This window comes from Anastrepha ludens, chromosome 4 (genome assembly GCF_028408465.1).
Source record: "Anastrepha ludens isolate Willacy chromosome 4, idAnaLude1.1, whole genome shotgun sequence".
In the NCBI taxonomy this organism is placed as follows: domain Eukaryota; kingdom Metazoa; phylum Arthropoda; class Insecta; order Diptera; family Tephritidae; genus Anastrepha; species Anastrepha ludens.
This window is the reverse complement of record NC_071500.1, coordinates 104333272-104361078: the sequence shown is the minus strand read 5'-3', so window position 1 is coordinate 104361078 and position 27807 is coordinate 104333272. Positions and strand designations below refer to the sequence as shown.

At 35.4% G+C, this 27807-nt stretch overlaps 2 protein-coding genes across 2 annotated transcripts in view; one reads left to right on the top strand and one right to left on the bottom strand.

The window, feature by feature from the left end:
- The first annotated feature begins 5331 nt into the window (after window positions 1-5331).
- The window catches only part of LOC128860423 (chondroadherin-like protein), an 83243-nt gene continuing 60767 nt past the window's right edge, over window positions 5332-27807 (top strand). The window contains exon 1 of the mRNA XM_054097949.1: window positions 5332-5712. The gene's annotated coding sequence lies outside the window, so the exon portion shown is untranslated. The remainder of the gene's footprint in view (window positions 5713-27807) is intronic.
- On the bottom strand, window positions 19230-26099 carry LOC128861934 (jerky protein homolog-like; the record flags this gene model as incomplete). The annotated part of the gene is made up of 3 exons (XM_054100309.1): window positions 26054-26099; window positions 19500-19753; window positions 19230-19442 (listed from the first exon to the last, which is right to left on the bottom strand). Coding segments are annotated over exons 1-3 (513 nt in total), but the record flags the coding sequence as incomplete, so codon positions are not given.

Genomic DNA, 27807 nt, shown 5'->3' with positions numbered 1-27807 from the left:
AAATATATAGATAAAAAGTTTCGATAATAAAAATAATACCGATACAATTTGAAAACCGATTAAAACCCGGCTGATGACACTAAAAAATTTCAAAGTAAATAAATCGACAGCTGAAAATAAATCGATAGCTGAAAATAAATTAATAGCTAGAAATAAATCATCAAAATAAATTAGCAAAAATTAAGTTGAAAATAAAAAGTAAATCGATAATAAGGATAAGAAATATATCGTTAACAAATTTCGATAATAAAAATAATGTAGATGAATTTGAAACCCGATAAAAACAAGTTGGTAACACTAAAAATTTCAAAGTAAATAAATCGATAACTGAAAATAAATCAATACCCAGAAATAAATCATCAATATAAAGTAGCAAAAATGAAGTTGAAAATAAAACATAAATCGATAATAAGGATAAGAAATAAATCGATAAAAAATTTTGATAATAAAAATAATGTCGATGAATTTGAAAACCGATTAAAACATGTTGATAACACTAAAAAATTTCAAAGTAAATAAATCGATAACTGAAAATAAATAAATAGCCAGAAATAAAACATCAATATAAATTAGCAAAAATTAAGTTGAAAATAAAAAGTAAATCGATAATAAGAATAAGAAATATATCGATAAAAAGTTTCGATAATAAAAATATCAGCGATACAATTTGAAAAGCGATTAAAACCCGGTTGATAACACTTAAAAAATTCAAAGCGAATAAAGCGACAGCTGAAAATAAATCGATGGCTGAAAATGAAAAATAAATCGATTATAAGAAATGCATCACCAATAAGAATTATATAGATAAAAAAGTTCAGATAATAAAAATAATATCGGTAAAATTTGAAAAGCGACTAAAACCCAGTTAATAATTGAATGGATATATTTACATGAAACAAGTCTCAAGGTCAATAAAGCGATAGCTTCAAATTAGTAGATAGCAAGAGTTTATTAGTTAATAAAAAATAAATCGGTTAATCGGAAATAAGCTACAAAAAAAATTGATAATAAAGAAAAATACATAAAGCAAACATTATTTAACAATCGACAATGCTCCTGCAGAAAGAGTAAATAAACTTAGATAACTTGATTGCCTTCCCAACGAAAACTGCGTTGACTCAACAGAAATAAGAAGTCGCATCGAAATGGCAGCATCCGCATTTCTTAAATATGGCAAAATCCTAAAATGTCGCGACTTCAATCTTCAACTAAAAATGCGCTTCATAAAATGCTATGTGTGGTCAGTTATGCTATATGACGTGGAAATATGGACCATAAAACTCTCCGACATGAATAGACTGGAAGCATTTGAAATGTGGCTTCTCCGGAGATTGCTCAAGATACCATGCAGCGACCACATTTCTAATGAAGAAGTGCTGCGAAGAGTTCATGGCGAGAGACAACTACTCAAGTGCATCAAACGAAGAAAAACTCCATATTTGGGGAACTGTTCCAATTCATATTGCAGGGCAAGATTGAAGGAAGAAGAGGTATCGGACGTAAGCAGTTTTCTTGGCTTAGGAGTGTTTAAGTTTAGGCAGTGGACCGGTAATCAACGTGTGAGTCCGCTCTTGGAAGCAGCTAGAGACCGCGAATTATTTTCAATTTGTATAAAAAAAAAAACAAAAAAAAAACCTGTAAAAAAATTATTACTTTCAAATTGTATAATCACTTACATTCGATTACGAATAGCAAATAATATCTATAAAAAAATAGCAAAGAATAAATAAATAAATAAAATAATATCGATAAAATTTGAAAACCGACTACAACTCATTTTTCTGGAAAATTTTATTTATTTAATATGTCTGAACAATTTTTAAATAAGTTTATAATAAATAAAGCGATAACTGAAAATAAATCGGTTCTAGAAGTTAAGTGGATAATAAAAATTAAATGATTACAAGAATATAACACATATAATTAATAAATCTGCAAAAAAAGAGTAATAATTGATAGTAAAAATAGTACCAACAAAATTTCGCAATCGATTAAAATCTCGTTACTTGAAGCCTAATAGATTTGCAATACGTTTAAACTAAAAAATTTGTGAAAAATAATTCTGTCATTACTTGTAAATATTTTGCCATTTTGCGCGTCAATTTAGAATCTACCTGTATTAATAGCTTATAATTTCTTAGTAGTATAATTATTTTGTATGAGCGTAAATGTTAAAGCTATTAACCGAATTAGTCTAGTTAGGCAGCTTTGGGGGAGAGGAAACTTTAAACGACTTTTATGAACTTACTTTCAAAACAGCGATTTCTGACCTTTTATTTCCTTTTAAAGCATAAAACTTCTTAAATACTGTGCCGAAATTTCAAGGCAATCAGAGAAATACTTACGGAGATATATGACTTTAACCGAATTAGTCTAGATAGGCAGCTTTAGAGCAGAGGAAACTTTAAACGACTTTTATAGACTTATTTTCAAAACAGCGATTTCTGACCTTTTATTTCCTTTTAAAGCATACAACTTCTTAAATTCTCAGCAGAAATTTCAAGGTAATCAGAGAAATACTCATGAGGATATATGACTTTAAGGGGACAGATACCTGTAAACGGCCATATTTTCCCTGATTTTCATTAAAATTGGCATACAGTTTATTTATACATTAAAATAATATAAATTTTGTTTTTTGTTTTAATCATTTAAAATGGCGGATGTACACTCAATTCTTCCAGGAAGGTCGCAGCGGGGCTTCTCAATCGGCGGGCATTGTAGCATCGACGTCAATGACGTGAATACAAAAAAACAAAAATTTTTTTTGTTTATTATTGTCATAATTTCTATATGAATTAAACAAAAATGGGAAAAAATAATTCAAAAAAAGAAAATGAGTTTCGGGGCGAATTTTCCAACTATTTTTGCTTCGAAAAAATTATTTTGTCAAAAAATTTTCAAAAACTTGTAAATTCACATAGAAAGTAATATCATAAAAAAATGTGTGCAAGATTTCAGGGAGATCGGTTAAAAACTTTTCTCTTAAATTTCCCTTAAATCTTTAAAATTTATGCATTTTTTTAGGTAAATTAATTTGAACGCTATCACTGCAAAAATTTTACCTTTCGGAATTCCTTTTATCAAATACATTTGCTTGGCAACATTCTTTTGCGCTGCATAATTGACTTAATTATACGAACACAAATGTAGAAAAATGTAAAAATTTGCATACTTAGGCGTAGCGCGGAAATACCTTTGAGCTTTGAAAAAATTGTTTAATAAACTCATTGAAAGATTTCAAAAATAAGGAAAGGATGAATACAAAAAAACTCATACCAAATATTTTATAAAAGTTCATCAAATATTTCAAAAAAAAGTATAACAATGCTTGTAATGTTTATGGCTTCACTGAGTAACAAATAAATAAAAATTGGCTAAAGTTTTGGGCCGAGTTTTATCTTCAATATGTGGCAGAGCGTATGGAGGCGTCTGGAATTATATGTCGACTTTGATTGATAGCTGGCTTTTGTGAGAAGATTTTTAATTTATTGGTTGGCAGCTAAGTAATTTTGGATTTCACTCATAGATGGCTTCAGTTGAATTTGTAGGTTTGCAGACGTAGTTCAAATGTAAAACACATTTTATTATTTGATAGTTGGCAATTCAGCTGTCAATGAAAATCAAAAGGAACATGTTCGTCATATTTTGCTTCTTTATTTCTGCAAAGCGGAAACCGCAACGCAAGCTCATAGAAAGTGCTGTTTATTGTGGCGAAGCCTTAAAAAAACGCCAGTGTAAAAATTGGTTTGCCAAATTTCGTTCTGGTGATTTTCCACTCAAAGATGAAAAACGGTCTAGTCGTCCAGTTGAAGTTGATGACGCCCTAATTAAAGCAATAATCGATTTGGATCGTCACAGTACAATGCGTGAGATTGCAGAGAAGCTTCACGTATCACATACATGCATTGAAATGCACTTAAAACAACTTGGCTATGTTCAAAAACTCGATACATGGGTTCCTCACTAACTGAAAGAAGCGCATTAACAGCTGCGATTTGTTAAAGTAACGTAATGAAAATGATCAGTTTTAAAAACGCCTGATAACTGGTGATAAAAAATGGGTTGCTTACAACAATATCAAGGGAAACAGATTGTGGAGCAGGCCAGGTTAACCAACTCAAACAACTCAAAAAACATCAAAAGCTGACATTCATTAAAAGAGGGTTTTGTTACAAGTTTGGTGGGATTACAAAGGAATTGTCTACTTTGAACTCTTAACACCCAAACGAACGATCAATTCTGATGTCTACATTGAACGACTAACGAAACTAAACAATGCAGTTGAAGAAAACCCGGTCGAAAAGGTATTGTATTCCATCAAGACAATGCAAGGCCACATACATTTTTGGCCACTCGGCGAAAATTATTGGTGCTTGGTTCGGATGTTTTGCCATAAGGTGAATATAGTTCTGATTTTGCACCATCTGATTTTTTTTGTGTTTCGATCGTTACAAAACTCCTTGAATGATAAAAATTTCCATAATGATGCTGATGTCAAATCGTACCTGATACAGTTTTCTGCTAATAAAAACCAGAAGTTTTATAAACGTGGGATTATGATGCTGCCTGAGAAATGGCAAAAGGTCATTGATCAAAATGGGCAATACATTACAGAATAAAGTTATTTAGCTCGATAAAAATTTGGGTTGATTTTCTAAAAAAATCCGCAATTACTTATTTGCCAATCCAATAGTATCCTGTAGTAGCGCCTGCAAAGGCGAGATCGTTTTTTAAAGAAAAAAATTATATTTTAATGGAGTCCGTTGTGAAAATCCTACTAAGCAAATAAGACTATTTTGGACAATTATCTGATGCATGGAATTTTCAATAATATTCGCTTCGCTATTTATACCTATAAACTGGCAAATAAAATCTTGTAGAGCATTTAAGCTAAGTTCCTACTTCAATTTCTAGTTAGTGTTTCTGACACTTCTGACGTTTTTGAAGCTATTTTTTTTGGAGAAATGGTTTATTACGTAGATGAAATGCCATAATTTCTTTTTCTTGTTATTTCCTGTCGAGGAGGAGGTCGCTAAAAGAAAAACCCTTTTCTATTTCTCTTTTTATGTTGCATGCTCGCAATGGGTCTGAAACCCGGCCTTGCACTGCCGGCGTGCTACACATAAACACACAAAGTTACGACGCGCGCCAGTGCTGCAGCAGCATCAGTGCCTACTTCCTCAAAAATACCAACCAATTCGCTTGTCAGAAAATTAATATTAATAAGTGGCGAAATATATATATTTCAATGATGCTTATAAACTCAATTTATAAAAATAAAATATTTTAATTTTTTTCGCTTTTTTCTTTTGTTTCTTTGCAGATTGAATTTAATAAAGTGTTCAATACCAGCATAAACGCACACATAGAAGTGTAAAGCCAAATATGCTTGTTGGTAATTGTGGCGGCAAAAGTAATACAGCAAATAAAAACCGTAACAACAAACAACTGCATACCACAAAATTCACAAAAAATATTAACAACAATAATAACAAAAGCAAAACCAAGTGCAGCCGCTTGATAAGTGCAGCTGTGTGCGGTAGTTCATTGGTGGCAGCAGCAAAGTGCCAATAAAAACGTTTAACCAATCAAATTAACAATCATTAAAATATTCATACTCCGTGAATGCTTAACGCACAAACGGTTAAATGCGTAATTGGAGAGACCACTAATAAAAAACACGAGCACTTAAATATAAAAAAAACAAAGGTGAGTGGGAAAAATTATTATAAAGGGTGGTTAAGCTTCAAGGGCCGGTGTTGATTTTTAAATAAAATACACTTTTTTTAGGAAATTATTGTCATTTCTCTTTATTATGATAATATTGGTATGGCTGAACTACGCACGCAATAAAATATCGCCCAAATGGCCTCGGCGGCACACCTCCATCCGATGGTCCAAATTTTCGATGACGCTGAAGCATATTTGAGGTTTTATGCCGTTAATGTGCCGAATTATCTCATCCTTTAGCTCTTGAATTGTTGCTGGCTTATCGACGTACACCTTGTTTTTCAAATAACCCCAAAGAAAGAAGTCCAACGGTGTCAAATCACATGATCTTAGCGGCCAATTGATATCGCCGCGACGTGAGATTATTCGGCCATCAAAAATTTTTCGCGCAAAAGAGCCATTGTTTCGATAGCTGTGCGACAAGTGGCACCGTCCTGTTAAAACCACATATCGTCCACACCCATATCTTCCATTTCGGACCATAAAAAGTTCGGTATCATCTCACGATAGCGAACACTATTCACAGTAAGTGCCTGACCGGCCGGAAAAAATACAGCCCAATGATGCCGCCGGCGCATAAACCGCACCAGTCACTCTTTGTGGGAGCATTGGTTTGTCCGCAATCACTCTTGGATTATCATTCGCCCAAATGCGGCAATTCTGCTTATTGACGAATCCACTGAGGTGAAAATGTGCCTCATCACTGAAGATGATTTTCTTCACGAAGTGCGCGATATGCATTTTGATTTGAACGCCCGTTTTCATAATAAGCCTGAATAACTTTAAGGCTTTGCTGGATTCTGTGTCTTTCTACGGTTGAAATTGAGTTAGTCTGAAATTGAAAAATGTTAAATGAAATGCAGAAAGAAACTCGACGTTTGGGTGCGGTTCACATTCAAGATCGGCCCTTAAAACTTAACCACCCTTTAGTATTACATTTAGTAGATGCATTTGTATTTTTGTGTGTTTGTATGTGTGAAGAGAAAATCATGAAGTGTTTTGCAGCTAGTTAATAATAACGTTAACCACGTAGCCGCCGCGTAATAGTTCCATGTTTTTCAATTTTTTGTTTTCTGGTCACTTTATCAATTATTGATTGGCTTTAAAAGATATTAATAGTCGAATGTGGTCAAACATTTTAGGAAAATTAATGTAGTGAAAGCTACCGAAGCTGATTCAGATGGTGAAAGAGAATTTTATGTTAAACTTTTAATTTTTCATGCTTTAATAAATATTTTATGCGTTGAAACGGTTTGACGGCTGTTGAAAATTTTGGTTGTTTTTTGGAGCCTACTGCATTTAATGGGTTTATAATGGAATAGCTAATTTTATTAATAGCGGTGTTGCAAGCACTCTCCGTGGGGATTATTTTGTTAAACATTTTTTTCGCCCCTTAATTCGTCTAAAAATCAAAAATGTGGTACGAGGTATGGCTATAAAATTACGAGATTCACGCTGCAAAATAGTTCATATTGATTGGATAGATTCATAAATAAATATTAATTATGAAATAAAAATATTTTTTATTGGAAGCAAATGCAATAAATTACTAGCCTGGCCATAGAACTTTTCACATCTACATAGACGGCTCTAAAACGGCCTATCAAGTTCCCAGACTACAGCAGTATTTTCCAAGCGAAAGTGTTTGCTATCGGGAAAGCCGCGGAGCTAGCCTACACTAGAACAAGAAAGAACTCAACAATTAATATATTCGTGGACAGTAAAGCAGAAATAAAAGCACTAAGCTCATATTGTATTAAGCCCAAAGATGTTCAACGGAGCAGGAAGGCTGCATATTTATTGGGTACCTGGTCACAAAGGCTTTATGGGAAAAGGAATAGTATGTAGATGAGATAGCAAAAAGTGCTGCTAGACTACCTTTTGAACAAAAGAACGACATACCAAAACCGCTAAATACAATATATGTACAACGAAATGGACGACTACACGAAAAGGCGAGTGGAAGCTAAGTGGACTAATCTAACCACACGCAAAACAGCAAAAGTTATGTGCAGACCTAACAACAAAAACCTGACTCAATTCGCAATTACGCTCTCGCGCAAGGACTGCAGAACTATCATAGGTACGCTGACTGGCCATAATCTATGGGCTGCACTTGCGTATAAGATAGGGATTGCTAACACGGACAAATGCAGGAAATGTGGTGAGGATGTTGAGGAGACTTTAGAATACCTTCTGTGCGTTTGTCCGGCATTATTAAAAACGCGTTTCAAATGCCTGGGAGCCCCACGGTTTGAGGGTCTGGAGGACGTCTCAAAAGCGGATCTCCCAGCTCTGCTTAGATTCGCCAAAAGCGCTGACATCCTACCTTCAGAATTCATAGAGATCTATCTCCATTTGGTATCGAAAGGGACCAAAAGGTCTATGCGTGGCTTAATGCCAAACAGGCTAACCTAATCTAACCTAAATTTTCGGCCTGGTGTTTTCAATAAAAAAAACGCCATTCAACTGAAGCATCTGAAATTTTAATAACTGTTGCCTAACAAATTTAAATATCGTTTTTCATTTTTTTTTGTAAAAAAAATTACTGAAAATTTCCCACATTTTCGAGCTCTAGACTACCGGAAGCCCTTAATGGGTTGTACACCTGTGTGTAAAATAAAAGCACAGCTGCTTATTACAAGGTTTTGACAATTTTTAAAATTTTTTTATAAATTTTTTTATAAAAATAATTGCTTATACTACAAGAAAAATAATGTAAATGAAGTTTTAAACCTTTCTGCAAAATTAAAAAAAAAAAACTTAGTAAATTTTCATCAGCATTTTAGACTTTTTGACTAGAAATATTTTGAGTATCCAGTTATTGAGTGCATTAAATTTTCGCCTAATAAAGTGTAAGTTCGACGTCGCTCAATAATCGCTTTGATTTTTTAATTGTTTTTCCTAGCGAACTAGCGCTTTTCCTCCAAATAAAAAAAAATTCGAACCTGAGTTAATAGAAAAACTGTCAATATTGTAAGACTGAATATGTCAGACGAATATGTCAATAAAAATTAAAATCAAACGCTACTGTAAACTCGCACAATACTAACTCAAAATTGAATGTGTTACAAAACTGCTTACCCGGAATTCTTCTATACATTTTGACTAAAAAATTTGAAATTTTGATGAAAATCTGTTGAAGCTTTAACATTTTTTACAAAGTTTGAGACTTCTATTTACTATATATGGCTTTTGTTGCAGTATGAAGTTTGTTTTTATAAAAATAAAAAAATTGGTTGAAAAATGTATAACTTTGCGATGCGTCGCGCTGATATTATTGTGAACACAAGTGTAGCTACATCATTCCATGCAAACCTTTTATCATGCGAATATTCCAACAACCCCTTCGGAATGCGTATCAGCTTTCTTCAAGAGTTTCAAATCGAATTACTTTTAATGCAGATGTCATCTTAGGAAACAATAGCAGCCACCAAGTGCAGCGTCCAGCGAATAAGCCGATTAGTCTAACATTAAGATGCTGTGCTTGCTAAAATATCTTTGATAGCCGAAACTGAGTAAGCGCACCCATTATCGTCTTGAAGTATCCATGAATGTCCACTGAATAATTTCAGGTGAAGGTAAACATTAAGTAATGAATAGTAGTTTGAGGAACCAGTGATGAATTACTAATTTTTTCGATATTCAATTTTGGGCATGGAAGCGCTTGGAACGTCTTCTCGAGCTCTCTGCCTTCTTGAAAACGCTCGAAAATTGCGCACGCGAAAAACGTTTCTTGCTCTACTTAGTCTTGTTATTAATTCTGCACACATTTTACAACGCATATAGCGAGAAGGAATTCGCAGAAAAAAGTTCAGTTTTTTTGCTTTTGTTCGCATGCATTGTATACTCATAAATTGCTCACAGTTTCGTGACAAATTTCGCTTGTTAAAAATGGAGTGGGAAGCTGAGGAAATCTCCTTAGAAAGCAAAAAATTAAGTCCAGGGAAATGAATGTATCGACCCGATCCATGTTAAGACTAATTAGAGATGATCTCCATATGAAAGCCTTTCGTCGCTCAACTGGTCATCTTTTGACAACGCGCTTGAAGAAAGATAGGCTCGACAGATGGAAGCGGCTTCTTCGGGGGCACGCGGTCGATGGCCATGAAAACTTTTTTCACAGATGAGAAAATGTTCGCAGTTTCAGAAGTGTTTAATAAGCAAAACGACAAAATCTTTGCTAAAACTTTTAAAGATGCAAAAAACGTTGCTGTAAGGGTTCAGTGTGGTCACCATCCAGCCTCCGTAATGGTTTGGTGGGGAGTGTCGTGTAAGGGCGTTAAATCTCTTAATTTCTGTAAAAATGGGGTTAAGATCGGGGCAAAAGTGTACTAAGAGGATGTAGTAGAAGGCATGGTGAGGCAGTTGAGTAGTACTCTCTTCAATGCCGAGCCAAGCGAGATTCCGCTCCAGACCATAAAGCAAAAACTACTCAGCAGTGGCTAAACAAAATTTTTCTGGGTACATGGCCGCAGTAGATTGGCCACCTGGAAGTGCAGATCTGAATCCATTGGACTACAGTTTGCGGTCAGAATTGGAGAACATGGACTGATGAAGACCTCACAGAAATTAGAAAAATCTCAAACAATCTTTGGTTCCAGCAGCGACGTCAATATCCATGGAAACTGTACATTCTCCAACAACTGCATGGCCTAATCGTTTGAAGGTTATTGTAAAAGCAAATGGTGACCATTTCGAAAAAAAAATTAAATTTTTTGTTTTCTAATATTTACATGATTAAATACAACTAGCTGCATTAAAAAAGGTATTACAATTTCATATCTATTTTATTTACGACTTAACTTGCAACAGAACTTATTACACTTTTGTTAGATGTTTGGCGGAGCTCCTGCTCCTGTTTGTGGCAATCGTCTTGATGTTGTTCCACAAATGGGGGGACATACAGTTTAAAGCCGACTTCGAACGGGAAATGGTTTTTATTAGGACCTTTCTCGTGGCAGAAATATATTCGGAGGTTTGGCATTGCCTGGCGACCGCTATTAGAAACAACTTTTTCTATCAGTTTCATCCACGAAGATTTGAACCTACGCACTACCGAATGGTAGTCACGCACGAACCCATTTGGCTACAGGGGCCGCCGCTATATATTGGATGAGATAAACAAGTCTGTATTTGCTTATCTGTTTGTATGCTGCGGCTGTCCTGTTCAACAGTGTCAAATACGACTGGTGTGTGACGTCATTTCTAAAAAATATAAATCTTCCGATAGGGTGATTAATTGGCGCCACCTGGTATATGAAGGGCTAAATATGGCTCCTGTTGATTTTTATCTCTTTGCAAAAACTCAAATTACTGCTAGCGGACCTTCAAGAGATACAAAACAAATGACGATCAAAATACTTAAAGCTTTTCTGGCTAAAGGTGGTTGTTGGAAATGAAAATATTAAGATGATCCGCGCTTGTTGGCGGCGAATTAGCTTTAGCAATTGGAACTATTGATGTTATTCCGTTGCACTGTAAGATTTCCATCATCATTGCTGAAAGCTGCGACCGAGTTTGCTTTAGAAGATCGCCAGACCACTCTTTTAGGTTCATATTTTGCTCAAATATTTTGTAAAACGCCTATTGAAAACAAATTTCGTTCTGAGGCAAATAAAATTCCCAATAGGCCTTTGTTTAGATCTATCGGCGCCTGTTTTCGGAATTTCATTGTTTTTTACTGGCTGACCCCCGTCAATAATATTTATATGGTACAGCTAAGAGCGCCTCTTTTGCCTTCTGTTCGTACTACCCACTGAGAAGTTTTCTTTATGACTTTAAGAATTTACGAAAAATAGAATAAAATACTGTATCCTCATCAAATGCGCATCACATTAAATTTATGAGCGCGTGAATTTTTCCTCAAAGCATAAAATTTTAATTTTAATTTATTGTTGGCGAGCAAATGACGACCAATTATGAGTCTCAAAAGGCAGAGGCGTCTTGCTTATTGTCTTAGTTGCAGGGCGAGTCGCAGTCGCCAATGTGACATGCTGCACAATCTTGCATGTGAGTACACTTACCCGAGACACACATAAAGTAGTGGAATTAATAGGAGCCAAATGAATAAGCTGCGCGCATCTGTTGCATCCACATGATTTCCACACACATACATACGTATGCACATATGTGCTTCCATGTAAGTAGAAAATTTGCGCATGCAACATGACTTTAACTGTATGTCGACCAGCCGCATGAGCAGCTGCTTTGCGTTGAAATGCTGTTCGACTGGCGGGTTGGAGGCTTGGCGAGTTGGTGGCTTGGCGTGCGGACGTTCTGGTGGGCTGCCAACGTATTCGCTTGACAATTGCGTGACAATTATAATAGCTCGTCGTTGAGCTGCCGTTGCAAACGTTGGGTGTCCTCTGTTGCATTGCCACATACAAAGATAAGTGTATAGGAGTATATCGTAAATATATAAGTGTAAGTATGTATGCCTCTATGCTGTCATGGCCGCTATATTTCACTTGGCTTCCATTCCGTCACGCGTTCAAAATGCTCAGTGTTGCATGCACTTAACAATTAAATGAACAATACGCACTGTGCTGAAGCATCGAAGCTGAAGCCGTAGTAGTAACAGCGGCAGCAGCAAAGCTGCGTTGCAGAGACACAAAGCTAATGCTGGCAGTGGCAGTGAGGCAGTCAAGTGAGCGCCACCAACTCGTTCTCGTTAAATGCAGTATTTCCAACTCTAACTTCAGCTATAGTAGAAATTTAATTGAATGACAAAGGCAATACCGTAACAAAATTGTTGCTGCCTTTCGGCGGCTTCTGCGTCACAGTAATTGCTGCAAGTTAGGGCATTTCGTGGTTAGTTCATATCTGAGTGTACATACAGAAAAGCAAAGTCAATTAGTTATAAAATACCGAAGCAGTACTTGTACGAGCATTTCTGTTTATTGAACTAGCAAGCCAAAAAAAAAATTTGGTGCATGAAATATAAACTAACTAATTTCACCGCAAAAAATAATTTCTGGATAAATTACACTCAGAAGATGCTATATGTTAACAGTTAACTGAAAAGAGTATCTGAAATAACTACGGTTTTCCAGCCAAATATACGAACTGAAGAATCGACAGTCTTCACTGCAAACAATTTATTCCAACCCACCATCTGTCGCATTTCAAAAATATTTTGAAATATAAAGTAAGTAGGAAAAGTGAGAATCTAGGCTTTCAGCTCTATCGATCCTGAAATGAAGTTAATTCTATCCTCGTCTATCAAGTCGAAAGTAAAATCAGTTTTACAAAAGTTGAATAAAGGAATTGTGGTGTGATGCGCAGATATTGCAGGTTTGAAGGTTAATATTTATTTAGCCTTGATTGAGGGTCAATGAATGAGTGGCTTACATTCAGATAAGCGAGCTTGGTCAAGGAATACCATAATCCAGTGATAGATCTCTTCGCATAGCAATATGTGAGTCGTCCACTCCTCTTAACATAAACACAAATTGTACGTGGCTTCGAAAACAAATAAGACCTCTGGATTTCGGCATAATGCTCTAAGGCGTTCTTTTGATTCCTTAAAGTCAATCAATTAAGGTGGGTCAAACCATTTCAAATCGGATACGCTTGACCTGGTAAAAAACCCATGGTGAAAAGACTTTTAGAGGTGTACTATCTAACAGACCACTATTCGGCTTTGAGCGAATTTGACAGATATGCCGACGTCATTCGTTTTATTATGTTTTACTAAGCTAAGCTAAATTTTGTGAATCACATAGAATGACGTAGAATCCAAAGTTCCCTTTAAACAATTTTTTTTTCCTTCACACCTAACGAGCATATCTGGTATCTATCACCCGTGTAGAAAACCGGTTTTGCAGTAATATTTAGGTATACTATTTTAGAAGGTAAGTATTTTTTGTACTTGAAATCGGCATTTTAGAAAGATTAAATTTTTTTTATGCGAACATAGCAAATTTTTAATATTCGCTCAAGCAACTTTTTTTCGCACGCCAAAATAACTTCTGCAAAAGCTCATGGATGCGACTGACTTTTTTCCTTTTCTAGGAATTAATTTAAAAAAAATATGTTAAACTCCAATAATAATAAATTTAAAAATTTCTTTTATTTAAACATTTTTTCGACATTGCCAAACTTTCTTTTTTATTTTTTTTTTTTTGGAAAATTAAAAAAAAAAATTCATGTCATTTTTACATATCAATAATTAATAATGAATCATTAAAATTTTTATTTTTTACTTTTTTTTTAAATTTTGCTACAATGCTACAGCAGGCGAATACCCGTCCAATGATGTCCAGCCATCAATGATGATGATGAAAACTTTAAGCATTTTTTCAAACCATTTTTTCGACATTCTCATATTTTCTTTTTTTGAAAAAAAGATTCGTCAAAACTTACTTATTAAAAACTAAAATTTTGTTTTTAAATTTTTTCAACATTGCCATATTTTTTCGAAACTTTTTCAATTTTTTCTTCGATTTTAATTTAAAAATATTTTAGTTTTTACATTGCCATATTTTCTGTTTTTTGTTTCTTTTTTTTATAATTTAAAAACACAATTTCTTCACATTCCTCCAATTTTAATTACTTTTTGCCATATTTTCTTTTCCTAAAAATTTTCAAAAACAAAATTCTTCAAAACTTGAATATTAATAATTAGTAATTGAAAAATTATAATTTTGTATTTGAAAAATTTTTTCGGCTTTGATATATTTTCTTTTCTGAAATATTTTGAAAACTTGCATATTAATAATAAATAATTTAAAAATTAATAATTAAAATAATATTAATAATAAAAAATTTAAAAGTTTTGTGTTTTGAAAAAAGTTTTCCATATTGGCATAATTTTTTTTTTTTGGGTTTTGTTTGTTTTTATATTTGAAAGTGTGTGGCATGAACACTTTTATATTTTAGTATCAATATGGTGATATTCGTTTTTTCTGAAATATGAAATCATTGTAAAACGGTTTTGATTTATTTACAAGGATTTCAGAAGCAGAGACACCAATACAAATTTTTGTCAAATGACAAATGAAGTCAAATCCTTAATTCAATACAAAAACAGAAGCTAATTGGTATACGATTTATGAAAAACTTAAGCACATTTCAAATACTAAATTATTTGAAAATTTTCCATTTATGTCCATTTGCATTCGCGGTAATACCTCATGAAAAAAAAATTCTTTTTTAAACAAAACTTTCAAGGACAAAAAAACAAACATATATCTCCCAAAACTGTCCGTAAAACAGCTGCTATAATGCAATAATACTGCAAAAGAAAATTGCGACCAATGCGACCAGTCCAACTTGAAATATATTGACCCAGATGCTTTTAAGCCTCTTAAACATTTTCAACAACTACATTAAAATTAAAAACAAAAAATATAATAGTTTTTTCTGTTTCCAGAATTGAATTGAATTTTCTCATTCTTAATTTCTTATTATTTCAAAACTTTGTAATATATTTTACTATGAAATAAAATATTTTTTCTTTTAAAATAAACTTTCAATTTTCCCAAAACTCCTTCCGTTAGGGTCCCATCCCCTAAAATCTAGGGGCCTAAGCGTGTATCACTGGTGATACATTGGCATCTGGGGGTAGTTTTTTGAAATGATCACCGGTGATACATTGGCACCTGGGGGTAGGTTTTTGAAATCATCACCAGTGATACATTGGCAGCCAACGTGTTAAGGAGAGCTCTTGGTGAGAGCTTGCTATTAAAATGGGCGTTATTTACATTTCTGGGGGCTTCTAGCAAAACAAGTCATTTAACTTTAATAGGCTTTAAATCATGACCAATAAATCCTGACCTCTTATAACAGGATTTATTATTTTGTTCAACTTTTATTTCAAGGAATTCTCGAGATGAATAGATTAAATTTTACATCAGAACCGGGAATTTGTACTAAACTGGAATAAAGTGCTAAGTTAAATTAAGTTTTTCCTCAATGTTCGCAGATGCTTTGTAGAGTTGCTATTTTATGCAGCATCCATACTTGTTGTGTATGTATTGTACTTGTATGTGTCGACTATGTCATGCTGCGTTTCTAGCTCACTTGCCAGTTGTTCAAAACAATTCAATGCGCTGCAATTCGTTGCGCGCATACGAGTATACCAACCCTGAATGCACACTTTATTGTTTTTAAAGGCAAGCGAATTAGAACGTGGATGCAAAGCGATGATTAGGAGGTTGACAAATGCGCTGCTGCACACGCAATTTCAAGTCTCTTCCCCCTACATACTTACATATAAGCATACATACATATGTATATACATACAGACATGAAGTATGTGCATATAAGTATTTGCGCACTCGACACAATTCCAAATATGTATGTACATGAAAGTAGGCATTAGACGGCCAATATATTCAATCCCGACATTTCGGGATTTTTTGACTGTTTTTGGGATTGAAATTGTTTAAAACTTATTTAAAAAATGTGTCTAAATATCTTTTTTTAATTATACTTAGTTCATACTCGTATATGGTTATGCGCTGCAAGCGGAGCTCGGACAAAAAAAACTTATTGAAGATAGATAAGAAGTTGAGATAAGTTTTTTCTAAAGATTCAGGTGCAGATTTCTCTTCTACTACTCTACCGTTAAGCCTAATATTCCTAAATTACCATACTACCAGTTACTAAACTGGTAAGCATATGCATCTAAAGGGTTTTTTAATTGGCGCGGGTCGATTTTGGCGCCCTGTGGCAGCCATTTGGTTTTGGTGACATCTGTCAAATCTTTTGTTTATTATGCAGTTGTTTATGCCAAATCATCATGGTAAGTTACACGATTGAACAGCGCGTTCAAATGATAAAACTTTATTATCAAAATGAGTGCTCATTAACGCAAACGTTGCGCGCAGTGCGCCCATTTTTCGGTAGACGTGGTGGCCCTTCAAAGTCGGCTCTTCAACGTTTGGTGGCTAAATTTGAGACGATCGGGTCAGTATACAATCAGCCAACACCCGTACGTTCAAAGAACGCAAGATCAGCCGAAAACATTGCCGCGGTCCGTGAAAGTGTACAGCAGAACCCGAGGCAGTCTATTCCTCGCCGTGCACAAGAACTTGGCCTTTCGCAGACTTCAACTTGGCGAATTTTGCGTCGGGACTTGGGCCTACACCCGTACAAGATCCAACTGATCCAGGAGCTCAAAGTTGATGACCATAGACAACGCCGTTTGTTCGCTGTTTTGGCGAAAAATCATCTGTAGTGACGAGGTACATTTTTGGATGAATGGCTGTGTTAACAAACAAAATTGCCGTATATGGGACGACACCAATCCCCACGATGTTCACCAAGTGATAATGCATCCTCAAAAAGTTACCGTTTGGTGTGGATTTTGGGCTGGCGGCGTCATTGGTTCGTACTTTTTTGAAAACGACGTTGGTGAGGCGGTCACCGTCAACAGCGAGCGCTACACAACGATGATAACCAATTTCTTATGACCCATTTTAAACCATATGGATCTAGACGAAATGTGGTTCCAGCAGGACGGCTCTACGTGCCACACAGCAAACGCCATCCATTTCCATTTCAACATCTACCCGCCCTTATTGAAAACCCCTTTATGTTAAACCAGTTAATGAACTTGTCCATAATGGATGAAAAGAGTAGACTATTGGGCTCGAAGTTTATTTTCATTTAAACCTCATCTCGTGCATATTTTTAGTAATAGAAAATTATTTGTTTTGTACACCCCTTCAGTTGGTCCGTTTGCAACTGGTACAATACTAGTCTCATACGGACTAGTGTGACTTTTTCCATTGAACACCAGTTCCTGAACTAAAATATGATATTTCACCGCATGCTCTCTAAAAAGCCCCGGAAAGCCGGCATATCGGTATTAACATCCATAATGGACCAAGCTATAAGCCGATGGGCCAAACTACAAGCTGCATAGCGAACGATGAATGAGCAACTGTGTATGTGTGTATGTACGTACACTCATATGTTACATACAGTTAAATGCTGCACATACTTAAGGCACGTTCATGTAATAGCAACCAATGAACGCACGCTGCAATGTTGCACTTGCATTCTCTTCTATGAGCTATACGTGTATGTGTGTGTGTGTGTAGTGCAGTGAATGCGTGCCCGATTTTGCTGTTAGATCTTAAACAATTGAATTAATGGCAATTCCAATTAACTACGAATTGTAATAATGAAGTAATGCATTTCTTTTTCAAATTATCCTAGAATTTCCCAAAATTATACAATAACGCTGAAATGGAAATAATGTTAATGGGAATTAAATGCCGTTTGCTTTTACATTTAGGGGAAAGGCTTATATGCGTACATATGTACATACATACAAATGGATGTCTGGTAAATTCATTGTTGAATTGTAGTTGGATTGCGCTGTAAAATATGGATTTTGTGTAATTTTATTTTGGTTGTGTTCCTGATTGTTTTGTTTTTTTAGATTCTATAATCCAAAATTAGATTCTATAATAAAAAATTCTTTAAACAGCTGCAGCTCAAATGCAATGTTTTTCATAAATTTTATAGTACATTTCCGCATTTTATTTATTTATGTCTAGAGTTAAATGGTGCAAGAATTAGCAAAAATTACAAAATATTTATTTTTTTTACGTTAAGCTATAACCGCAAGCAGATTTTGTTAAAGCGGATATTAATTTGAAAGGTTTAGCTTAACAGCTGGTAATTAATTTGCCAATGCAAAAATATATTAACGTGAAAGTAGGTCTTATATAGGTAGTGTTGTATAAATTGTATAAATGTACTTATATACATATACATATCTACGTACAGCGCACGCCCGATAACGTGAACTAATTCAAGCCAAGGCAGTTCACGTTAACAAAAGTGTTCACATATTGGAATGCCCAAAAAGGTTAAGTAAATATATTTTTTCACATTTTGTTCTTGTTTTCGTTACATATTAATTAAAAATTAAGTCATACGATGGTTTCATTAAAAAAATCAGTCATATTTTTTTGCATCTTCTGTTTTTCTAAAACTTGAAGCACAGCTTTCTCCCTTAACCGCCTTAGCACACTCATATCATTTTGATCGACGTCTTCATGACCAGCCCATATTAACGCCTTGTTGAAAATTTCAACTGCTTCAGTCGGCTTAATTTTCTCCAGTTGCTCTGATACATTGCCCTTCTCGATATCTTTGTTTCATTCATGAATGGCTGGTAACGTGAATTCAATCTGAAATTTTTAATAAAAAAAGTTTTTTCAAATAACCCACTTACATATCTTTGAGCATATCTGCGAACATGAACGAGCCTCGGGATTTAAACTACTAAGGGTATCGACGGTGTTGCTCATCAGGGTGCGAAGTTCAGCTTCCCATTTTTCTTTTAAAACCGCCAACGGAAAATTATCTTCGGAATCATCATTGTTTACCGCAAAATCTAAAATACTGTTCCAGCACTTAGCTAATGTTGCTTCACCAACACGAAACCAAACCGCATCCAAAAGATTTATAGCTGTTTTTAATTTAATTTTTTTTAACGACTCGAGCAAATCAGACTTTGTCGCTTGTATTGAAGCTAGAAGGCTGTTTCTGTAATGCAACTTAGTGATTTTTATTGCATTCCGATCCATCGGTTGAATGAGGGGAGTAACGTTTGGTGGCATAAACATTGCCGAAATTTGGCCACTCTCCGTTGTCAATTCAGCTTCATTTGGCTGAGAAGGAGCGTTGTCGATTAGGAGGAGAGCTTTAATTGGTAAGGTTTTCTCCTTTAAAAACGATGTAACCTTAAAAAACAACCAGTTAACCTTAAAAATCGGACAAAACTTAAAAAGAATATTCACCTGTGGAACAAATGGCTCATGAAACCATTTTTTGAAAACAGCCGACGTCATCCAGACGGATTTTGAGCTCCTATAGTCGGTGGGACACTGAAAGTTTTTAAAGCAGCGTGGATTCTTCGCCTTTCCAATTACCAAAAGCTTAAGCTTGTGGGATCCAGTGGCGTTTGAACAGCATAAAAACGTGTTGCGCTGCTTCTCGGACTCTACCCCTGGGGCTCTCTTCTCCAAACTTAACGCGTACGTTTTTCTCTGACCTTTTCACCAGAAAACATAAGACGAAACACTCTTTGCAAAACCAAAACCGCAACTGAAATACTTTACTCCCACATGCAATTACGAATAAAATGCCTATTTTATAATTAGGGGATTCCCCAATTTCAGAATTACTTGAGATCAATGTAAACTACATTCAAATAATTGTAACGTTTATTGTTCATGTTATAGAGCTTTTTGGGTTTGTTCACGTTTTTTAGTAGTCAATGCAGAAAAATGTCCGTTCACGTTTTGGGGTGTTCACGTTATCGAGCGTGCGCTGTATATAGGTAATGTTGTTTAAATTGTATAAATCTACTTATATACATATACATATATACTTATACATATCTACATATTTATATTATATATATAAATTTGTAGTTGTAATATACTTGGAATGGAAAATTTGTTTTTGGCGCTTAATTAGCATTCATTTAAAATTTATGACTGCAATTTACTAATGGTTGAAATCTATTATTTCCTACAGAGATCAAACTTTAATTCGAAAAATAGTTTTAAGCAGTAAAAAAATAGTGAATTCATAATTCGTTTTTTTGTTTGTTTTTGTAAATAAGTGGCTTTATTCACTGAATCGCTTATAATTTAACTTAAGCCTAGCAGCAACTTTTCGAATCTTAATCCAGTTGGTAAAAATTAATGAAAATAGTAAAAATTTAATAAGTAAAATTTAATTTAAAATTTAATTAACAATTTTATTCCACATAGAAAAAATAAAAATTCTTAAAAATGAATAAAAAAATGTAATAATTCGAGCTGTGGCATTGTGTTCAGGGAATTTTTTCAAACAAAAGCAAAACAAAATCCAAAACAAAAAACAAAAACCAAACAAAAAAAACACTAGCAAATTAAGTTACCAGAAACCTTTTATTATCGACCTTTTTAGGGGTCGCTACACAAAGTTTCCAAGGTGTCCCGCGATAGGAAACACCATTTTTTTCCTTGTCCACTCCTCTCGGGAGCATAGAGCCTCGACAGGCCTTCTCTTGCGTTGGTTTCGTTAATCTGTTCTTGATTTCTGACAGGGTAGGTGATAAGCCTGCCGCTATCAGTCCTAAGTAGTGGGAATGCCCACCTGTCGTTGCTTAGGAACAACGCCTTCTTTACTGCTTGGAGCTCCATCTGTGGGTCACATTTTTCTGGCAGAAGGATCACAGATATGGTTGAGGACTTCACTAATGTGGTGCGTCTGCGCTATTACAGCGGCTGCCCGCGTCCTCTTGCTTTCGCCACTTGATGCAATGTGTAACTGTGTGCTTTCCTTTTTTTTTTTGCTTGTTTTTAGCAGCCACAATGCAAATCGTGCGCTGACTATTGTACAAGAGTAAGGATGTAAAGGATGGAGAGGATAAGTTTTTGCGTTTGAGGAATGAGATTTGTTTTTTTTTTAAATAAAAAGAGAAACACCATTAGTAAGTCTCTAAAGTGAGCAATCCATTCCCGACCATAGATGCCAGTTTTTGTGTCGTAATTTGCGGGAAGTTCTGCGCTCCTGCTTCTATTCGAAAAAAAACTGCGGCCTTAGCTCCTTAAATTATCTTAAATATTTATGGCGATAACCGTAGGCGAAAGGGCTGAAGTGTGACTATCATTTGGTAGTGCCCGCGTTCGAAATTCCGAGCATGAAACACCAAATGATAGAAAAAGTTTGTTTTAAAAGCGGTCGCCCTCGGTAGGCAATGGCAAACCTCCGAATGCATTTCTGCCGTGAAAAATTTCCCCATAAAAACCAACTGCCGTTCGGAAGCGGCATATAATTTGTAGATCCCTCCATTTGTGAAAAAAACAGCAAAACAAACGCCACAAAGTGGATGACAATTCCGACCGAATACTCAACGAAATACGCCAAATATTGTTATTTTAACTATGGCTGGGCTGTAATTAGTAAAAGAACGGTTCGTGAGTGGTATGCACGCTTTAATTGTGACGCTCTTGATGTCGAAGAGTGGCATAGCGGTGGAAGATACAATTAATAAAGATCATTCAAACCAAGTGAAACAATCACTGGAAGCCACTATGGAACAAAATTCATGCATTTGAGGCGAACGCTGGGGGGAAACCGGGCATGGAGCCATAATTTCTAGTTAACTTCACTTGGTCTCATGCTGCAAAGGTGTGAAGAGACACTTATAAATATTGAAACGATAGGCGTTTTTTCATGTTGCCCTGGGCATGGACATTAGATTATTAAGTATTTTCTCAGCCATCGTACTGGATGAATACACTATGCAACAAAAACCAATTTTTTTTATTCAGGAAAAATTGCATATGTTCGTGAAACTATAGATTTTTATAGGAATGCTGTACAGTTTTTCATTTTCTCATCAACTGAATTTTTTATATGACTTGAAATTTCAAAGGGGAAACTTAAACAGAGGTGTCCATTGGCTATACATACTTTATTCCATGGGAAGAAAGTTAAACTATTTTTTATACGGTTTTTATAAAACGTCAGAAAGAAGGAAGTTGAGGAATGCATTAATATACAAGGTGGCGCAAAATTATTCATCCTATCGAATGATTTTTAACTTTGACAAATGGCGTCACCTTTGAAACAAACAAACAATGAAGCGCGTGAAGGGCAAAATACATATTTGCTGTTCAAAATATGTGGTAAAATGTAAAGCCTTAATTCAATATGTCCTTGTTTATTTGTATCCAAGAGGAAATAAAGCAAAATGTAATACAATGAATAGGCATTTAGTCTCTATACTATGGGCGACGCCAGATTTGTGACATTTCCATCATTCAGAATAATTTTTTTTTATTCAGTAAAAATGTCATTCAAAAACAAAACCCAATGATTAATTTTGCGCCAGCGTGGCATACTTTTAACATATATACATTTTTTTTTTCAGAATAGAATAAGGATATATTTTGACAAGACATTATTGTGCTAAATTTGTTCAGGCGAAAAGTAAACACAATTTGTTTTAATACCTGGATATTTTCTCTTTCATCTGATATCCATTCTAATAACATAGAGTGAGTACAAGTATTTAATACGAGTTTTTGAAAATTTAGTGCTTTGAAAATTTGTAAGCCTTGAACAAATTAAATTGATGAAAAAATAAAAAGCAGTGGTTGGTTAGTTTATCAAAGTGGGGACTCAGCCAGAATTCAACCAGCGCTTCCGCACTATTTTGTAGCCACATCCTCACTACCAACTTGTTTGATGGCTATTTACAGCATAGCTAGATCCAGTATGTGCGATTTAAGAACGTTGTTAGGTTGTAAGCCAGACAGTTATTTTAGACTCTCGCACAATTGTTTGCCAGGGTTGGCATTCTATTCTTCCTTTTTTTGTTTTTTTTTAATTGGCCCGTACACTTCTGTTAGGTGCTTGGCCGAGCTCCTCCTCCTATTTGTGGTGTGCGTCTTGATGTTGTTCCACAAATGGAGGGACCTACAGTTTCAAGCCGACTCCGAACGGCAGATATTTTTATGAGGAACTTTTTCATGACAGAAATACACTCGGAGGTTTGCCATTGCCTGCCGAGGGGCGACCGCTATTAGAAAAATGTTTTTATTCTTCCTTAAGGTAGGTAATTTACAGAGGTAGGTAATTTTCTTTGGTTGTTTACAACTATAGCAGTACATATTGTTGGAGATATCCACTTTGGTTTTATGCTCTCCGATAGACCAGAAGCCAGTTATCATTGCTGAGAGTCTTCAGGCATCCCTTCGTTTCAATTTGTCAGTATTGACGTTTGTTTGCGGTTGTAGGTGAGCAATCCACATTCCGTGATTTGTAGATATTTTATGGAAATTTCATTTTTGATTGCAACCATTGGTGTGAATACCAATTCTGCAAGAATGTTATTTATAGCAGGTCCCTTGCCAGTTCGTTTCCTTCAATGTTCCGATGTTCCGGGACCCAGATTAAGGCAATTTTATGGCTTACACTCAAGGTGGTAAGGCTTCTGCTTTGATCCACCTTTGATAGGTTGTTAGAGCCGAATTCAGTGCCTGGATTGCGGCTTGGTTATCCGAAAGAATGGCCGTATTTTCCTTTAAAAAGGAATCTGCGATTAGTAGCCTATAAGTTTCCCCGATTGCCAGATCTACCGCTCGGAAGACACTGCTCGTACTAGGAAGACGCACCGATTTTTGAATTCTGAGTCTATGGGAATATATGTCTGCTGCATTACCACAATCCATCTTAGAGCCCTCTGCATAGACTGGAGTGTGGAAGTTGTTTAGTGAGAATCCCTAACTCCATAATCCCTGAGACGCAAAGAGAGTGGCGAAATTCCTATTGAATGTTACCGTTGAGGCGATGTAGTCAGTTCTCTCCGAGATATACTGTGTTTGTTGCAGTAATAGACTGTCTTGATCATAAGTTTTTTCCCCTCCAGCACCCCGCTACATTTAACCTAAACTCACTCATGGTAGTCATCTTCTCAATATGTAGGTCTATGGGAATAACCTGTGTCAGTGCATTAAGAGCCTACCTATGACATAATGTGGATATGCACCGTTTAGTTGCACAGGCTGATCTTCGTATTCTGCTAAGTAGCTTGATAGCTTGATATTATAATCTCCTCCACGAGCTTTCCATTGCATTAAGAGCCTGCCTAGGCCATAATCTAGATGCACCGTCTAGTTGCCTAGGCTGATTTTTGTATTCTGCGAGGTAGCTTGATATTATAATCTCTTCCGCGAGCTTTCCATCAAACTTTACATCCATATGTTAAAATTGGTCGCACAACCGCCTTACAGGTATACAGCCATAAAGTATACTTAAGTTGAAGACCCCATCTTCTTTTAAGTATACGTTTGCAGGCATACAAACAAGTTTCAGCTTTCCTTATCCATTCTTCAATGTGCAGTTTCCAGCAACATTTGGAGTCCAAGATTACTCCTCAGTACTTTGCGCAGGGCGAAATTGGTAGGGTTTCTCCATTAATTAGTGCTAAGATAAAATTGCGTGCCTTATATGTAGTATTAAAAAGCATGGGTTCTGTTTTACGGAGGTTCAAACTTAAGCCACTATGTAGCATTACTAAATAAAATCCATAGCTTGACATACACATACATATCACTTTTACTGTAACATAGTGCTATCATTTGTCTCGAACGCTGGCATATGCTGATCAGCCAGTATTTTCACTCTTACGCAAAAGTCAATAAATAAATCGAGCCGTGGATCGCCTCAAAAGACGAAAACATCTTCCAGGTTTCTATTACAAAATAGTAAGTACCTTCTTTAAAATAATGCCATAAATGGTAAGCGAAAAACAACGGTGCTTAATACATATAAAAGATATATTTTGTTGCATTCGCCTTTCATACACTAACGACTGCTTTGAGGAGGGAAAATATATTTACGAGTTAAAGTTAAAAGTAATGCCTCACAGCAGTGAGTAAAAAAGCTGTTCGCGCAAAAAATGGCAGGTTAACATTTATTTCACTTTGGAATATTCATAATAAAAGCCAAATGCAGTTTTTATCGTTTTCCCTTCCTTTATTGCGGTTTTTTCTTTCAATTGCAGTAAATTTTAATTAACGTTAAAAGCTCCTGCTGACGTCAAATAGTGTGTCTGTTTTTCTTTTGTTCCTTTTTTTGTATATTAGATAATTTACTTACATATATGTATATGTAAGCGCTTCCCCCTTCGCCCCATGGCAGCAACATTATGCGCTTCTATCTCCGCTTAACGAACTAAAAACCACTAACTAAGAAATGTAATTGAGAATTTCAGCAAATGTACAATGAATGTGCGATATACGCTAAAGTAATTAAATTCTTCCGCTTCAATTAAAATTTTATGATTAAAAAATTGTTTTATAAATTTTTAAATTCCATAAAATCTTGCACTCACACTAATGCACGTGAGCTGGCACAACGAGCGAAGTAAACTGAATACATATGAAATAGGTGTTTCTGTGCATATGTATATGTATGTATATGTGTATGCGTATGTAGGTACCAAGCATAGATGTACCTCTTTACGGCTCCTCATCACAGCTAAAAGCAGCCATACAAATAAGCACACATGCGCATGTATGATACTCTGTCTGTCTGTATGTATGTATGCCACATGTGCCCGTGCATGGCAGCGTTTTCATTTTCATTTTCTTCTTATTTCGCTCTTTGCGAGTTTTCATTTGTGGTTTAATATCTTGCAGGCAAAAGAAGAAAATAAGAAAATGCAACTACCAAATGAAATCAGCACACAGGCGAAAAGTGCTGGGAAAAAGGTAGAAAACTTAAAACATAAGCGACACAACCGCAACGGCTGTCCACAGCCGGCTGCAAGTCACCAGGCAACAGCCACCGGCAGCAACAGCAGCCTCCTCGTTATTAGCGCCCTCCAGCGCCATAGTTGCGCGCGAATGGTAGCTGCACCACTAGTGGCAGACGCAATGACTACGCATATGGGCATACAAACAAAAGTATACTTGTACGGACAGCTGAGTTCAAAATAATAGGAATGTGATGTAGTATGTAGAGAAGTGTTGATAATTATTTTTTTAATTAATTTAAACTATTTTTTTATAAAGATGCAGTGCATTCTACTACCGAAACCCTATAAAACAAAGCTTAAAAAAACAATAAAACAAATAAAAAAATAAAAAAAAAATTGGGAAAATTTTGATCAAAATTTCAAACTCTTTATTCAGTATTAATGAGAAAAGCGACATGAAGATAACATCATAAAAAAGTGTTCACCCACATTAAGTGCATCTACAGCTGTGTTCAAAATAATAGTGAAGATTTATTTGCTTTTATTTAATTTAAATATGATTTTAATAAAAATATAGTTCATTCTATAACGAACATCTTATAAAACAAAGTTTTAAACTTTGTGTAGTTCAAAAAAAAAAATTTAATTTTCATTAAAATATCAATTTTAATCTTCTTTAAAACCTGTGTTCATCGTAATAGGGATGTGAATTTTTGAAGTGAAACTTCTTTAGGCGCGTCGGGGGCCGAAGGCAGATTGAAAATAGGCGAGTGAAACGGTAAGTTCGGAGCGTTACCGAAATCCGTCAAATGGGCGGGGCCAAGGAGCAGCTGCTCCTTCCCACTCTCGCCTATTCGCTCTCTCTGTCGCTCTCTCGCATCGCAAGCGCTGAACGATGTGAGGGAGGCAACCGACAATCGACAACCGACAACGGGTATTATAGATAGCCATAGCCCGTGCAAATGAGTGCTGTGTGTGAGTATCAGATAAAGCGCCGATTGAATGTGTGTAAGCGGGAAAGCAATAAGAAACTGCTGTGAAGTAAATAGATGGTAGGTATGGAGGAGACGAAGCGATACAATGAGTGCGTTTGCCAAACGAGTGACGATAGTTGAAGTAGAAGGTTGTAAAATGACATTTCAACCGTTTCGGTGATCAAAGCAAATTGATTAACGCGCCAAAAGTAGGCAAAAAATACCATTGGAAGTGCAAAGAAATGTCAGCGTCAAGTGCAACACTGCACCCAAGTGTCAAATTTGAAGCTAATAAGGACAAAAATAAATAGTACAAATTTATGTGGAGTGATATAGAAAAAAAAAATATGAAAACCTGAATTTAACACGAGAGGGGGGAGAGATCTAAACCGGGGCTCCCATGCATGGAACAACCAACTTAGAAGTTTCACTTCTACCGTGCGTGAGTCTGACAGACCCTAGTTTTTTTCCTAAACTAATTGCGAATGTAAAACTAATTTTTACAAAAATACAGTTCATTCTACCACGAAAATCCTATAAATCGAACTTCAAACTTTGTGCAAAACTAAAAAAAATGTAAAAAGCTCATAAAAATTTCGAACTTTTTTCCAAAGCTTGCACAAAACATTTTAGTATGCAGTTTTATATATATATATATTAGGGCGGGTCGATTTAAAAATCGCTCATTGCTCTGTGAAAATCGTATTGTAGGGATCAAAATAAGAAACTTTGCCGAAGGAACCATACCCCTAAAACGAATTCTGATGTCCCCCAATTTGGGTCGAACGAAAAATCCCACTTTGACCCATTTAGAGTGCTCCAATCGAGTCCAAATGTATGACCGACCCCCACTAACTTTGGACGGCCGAT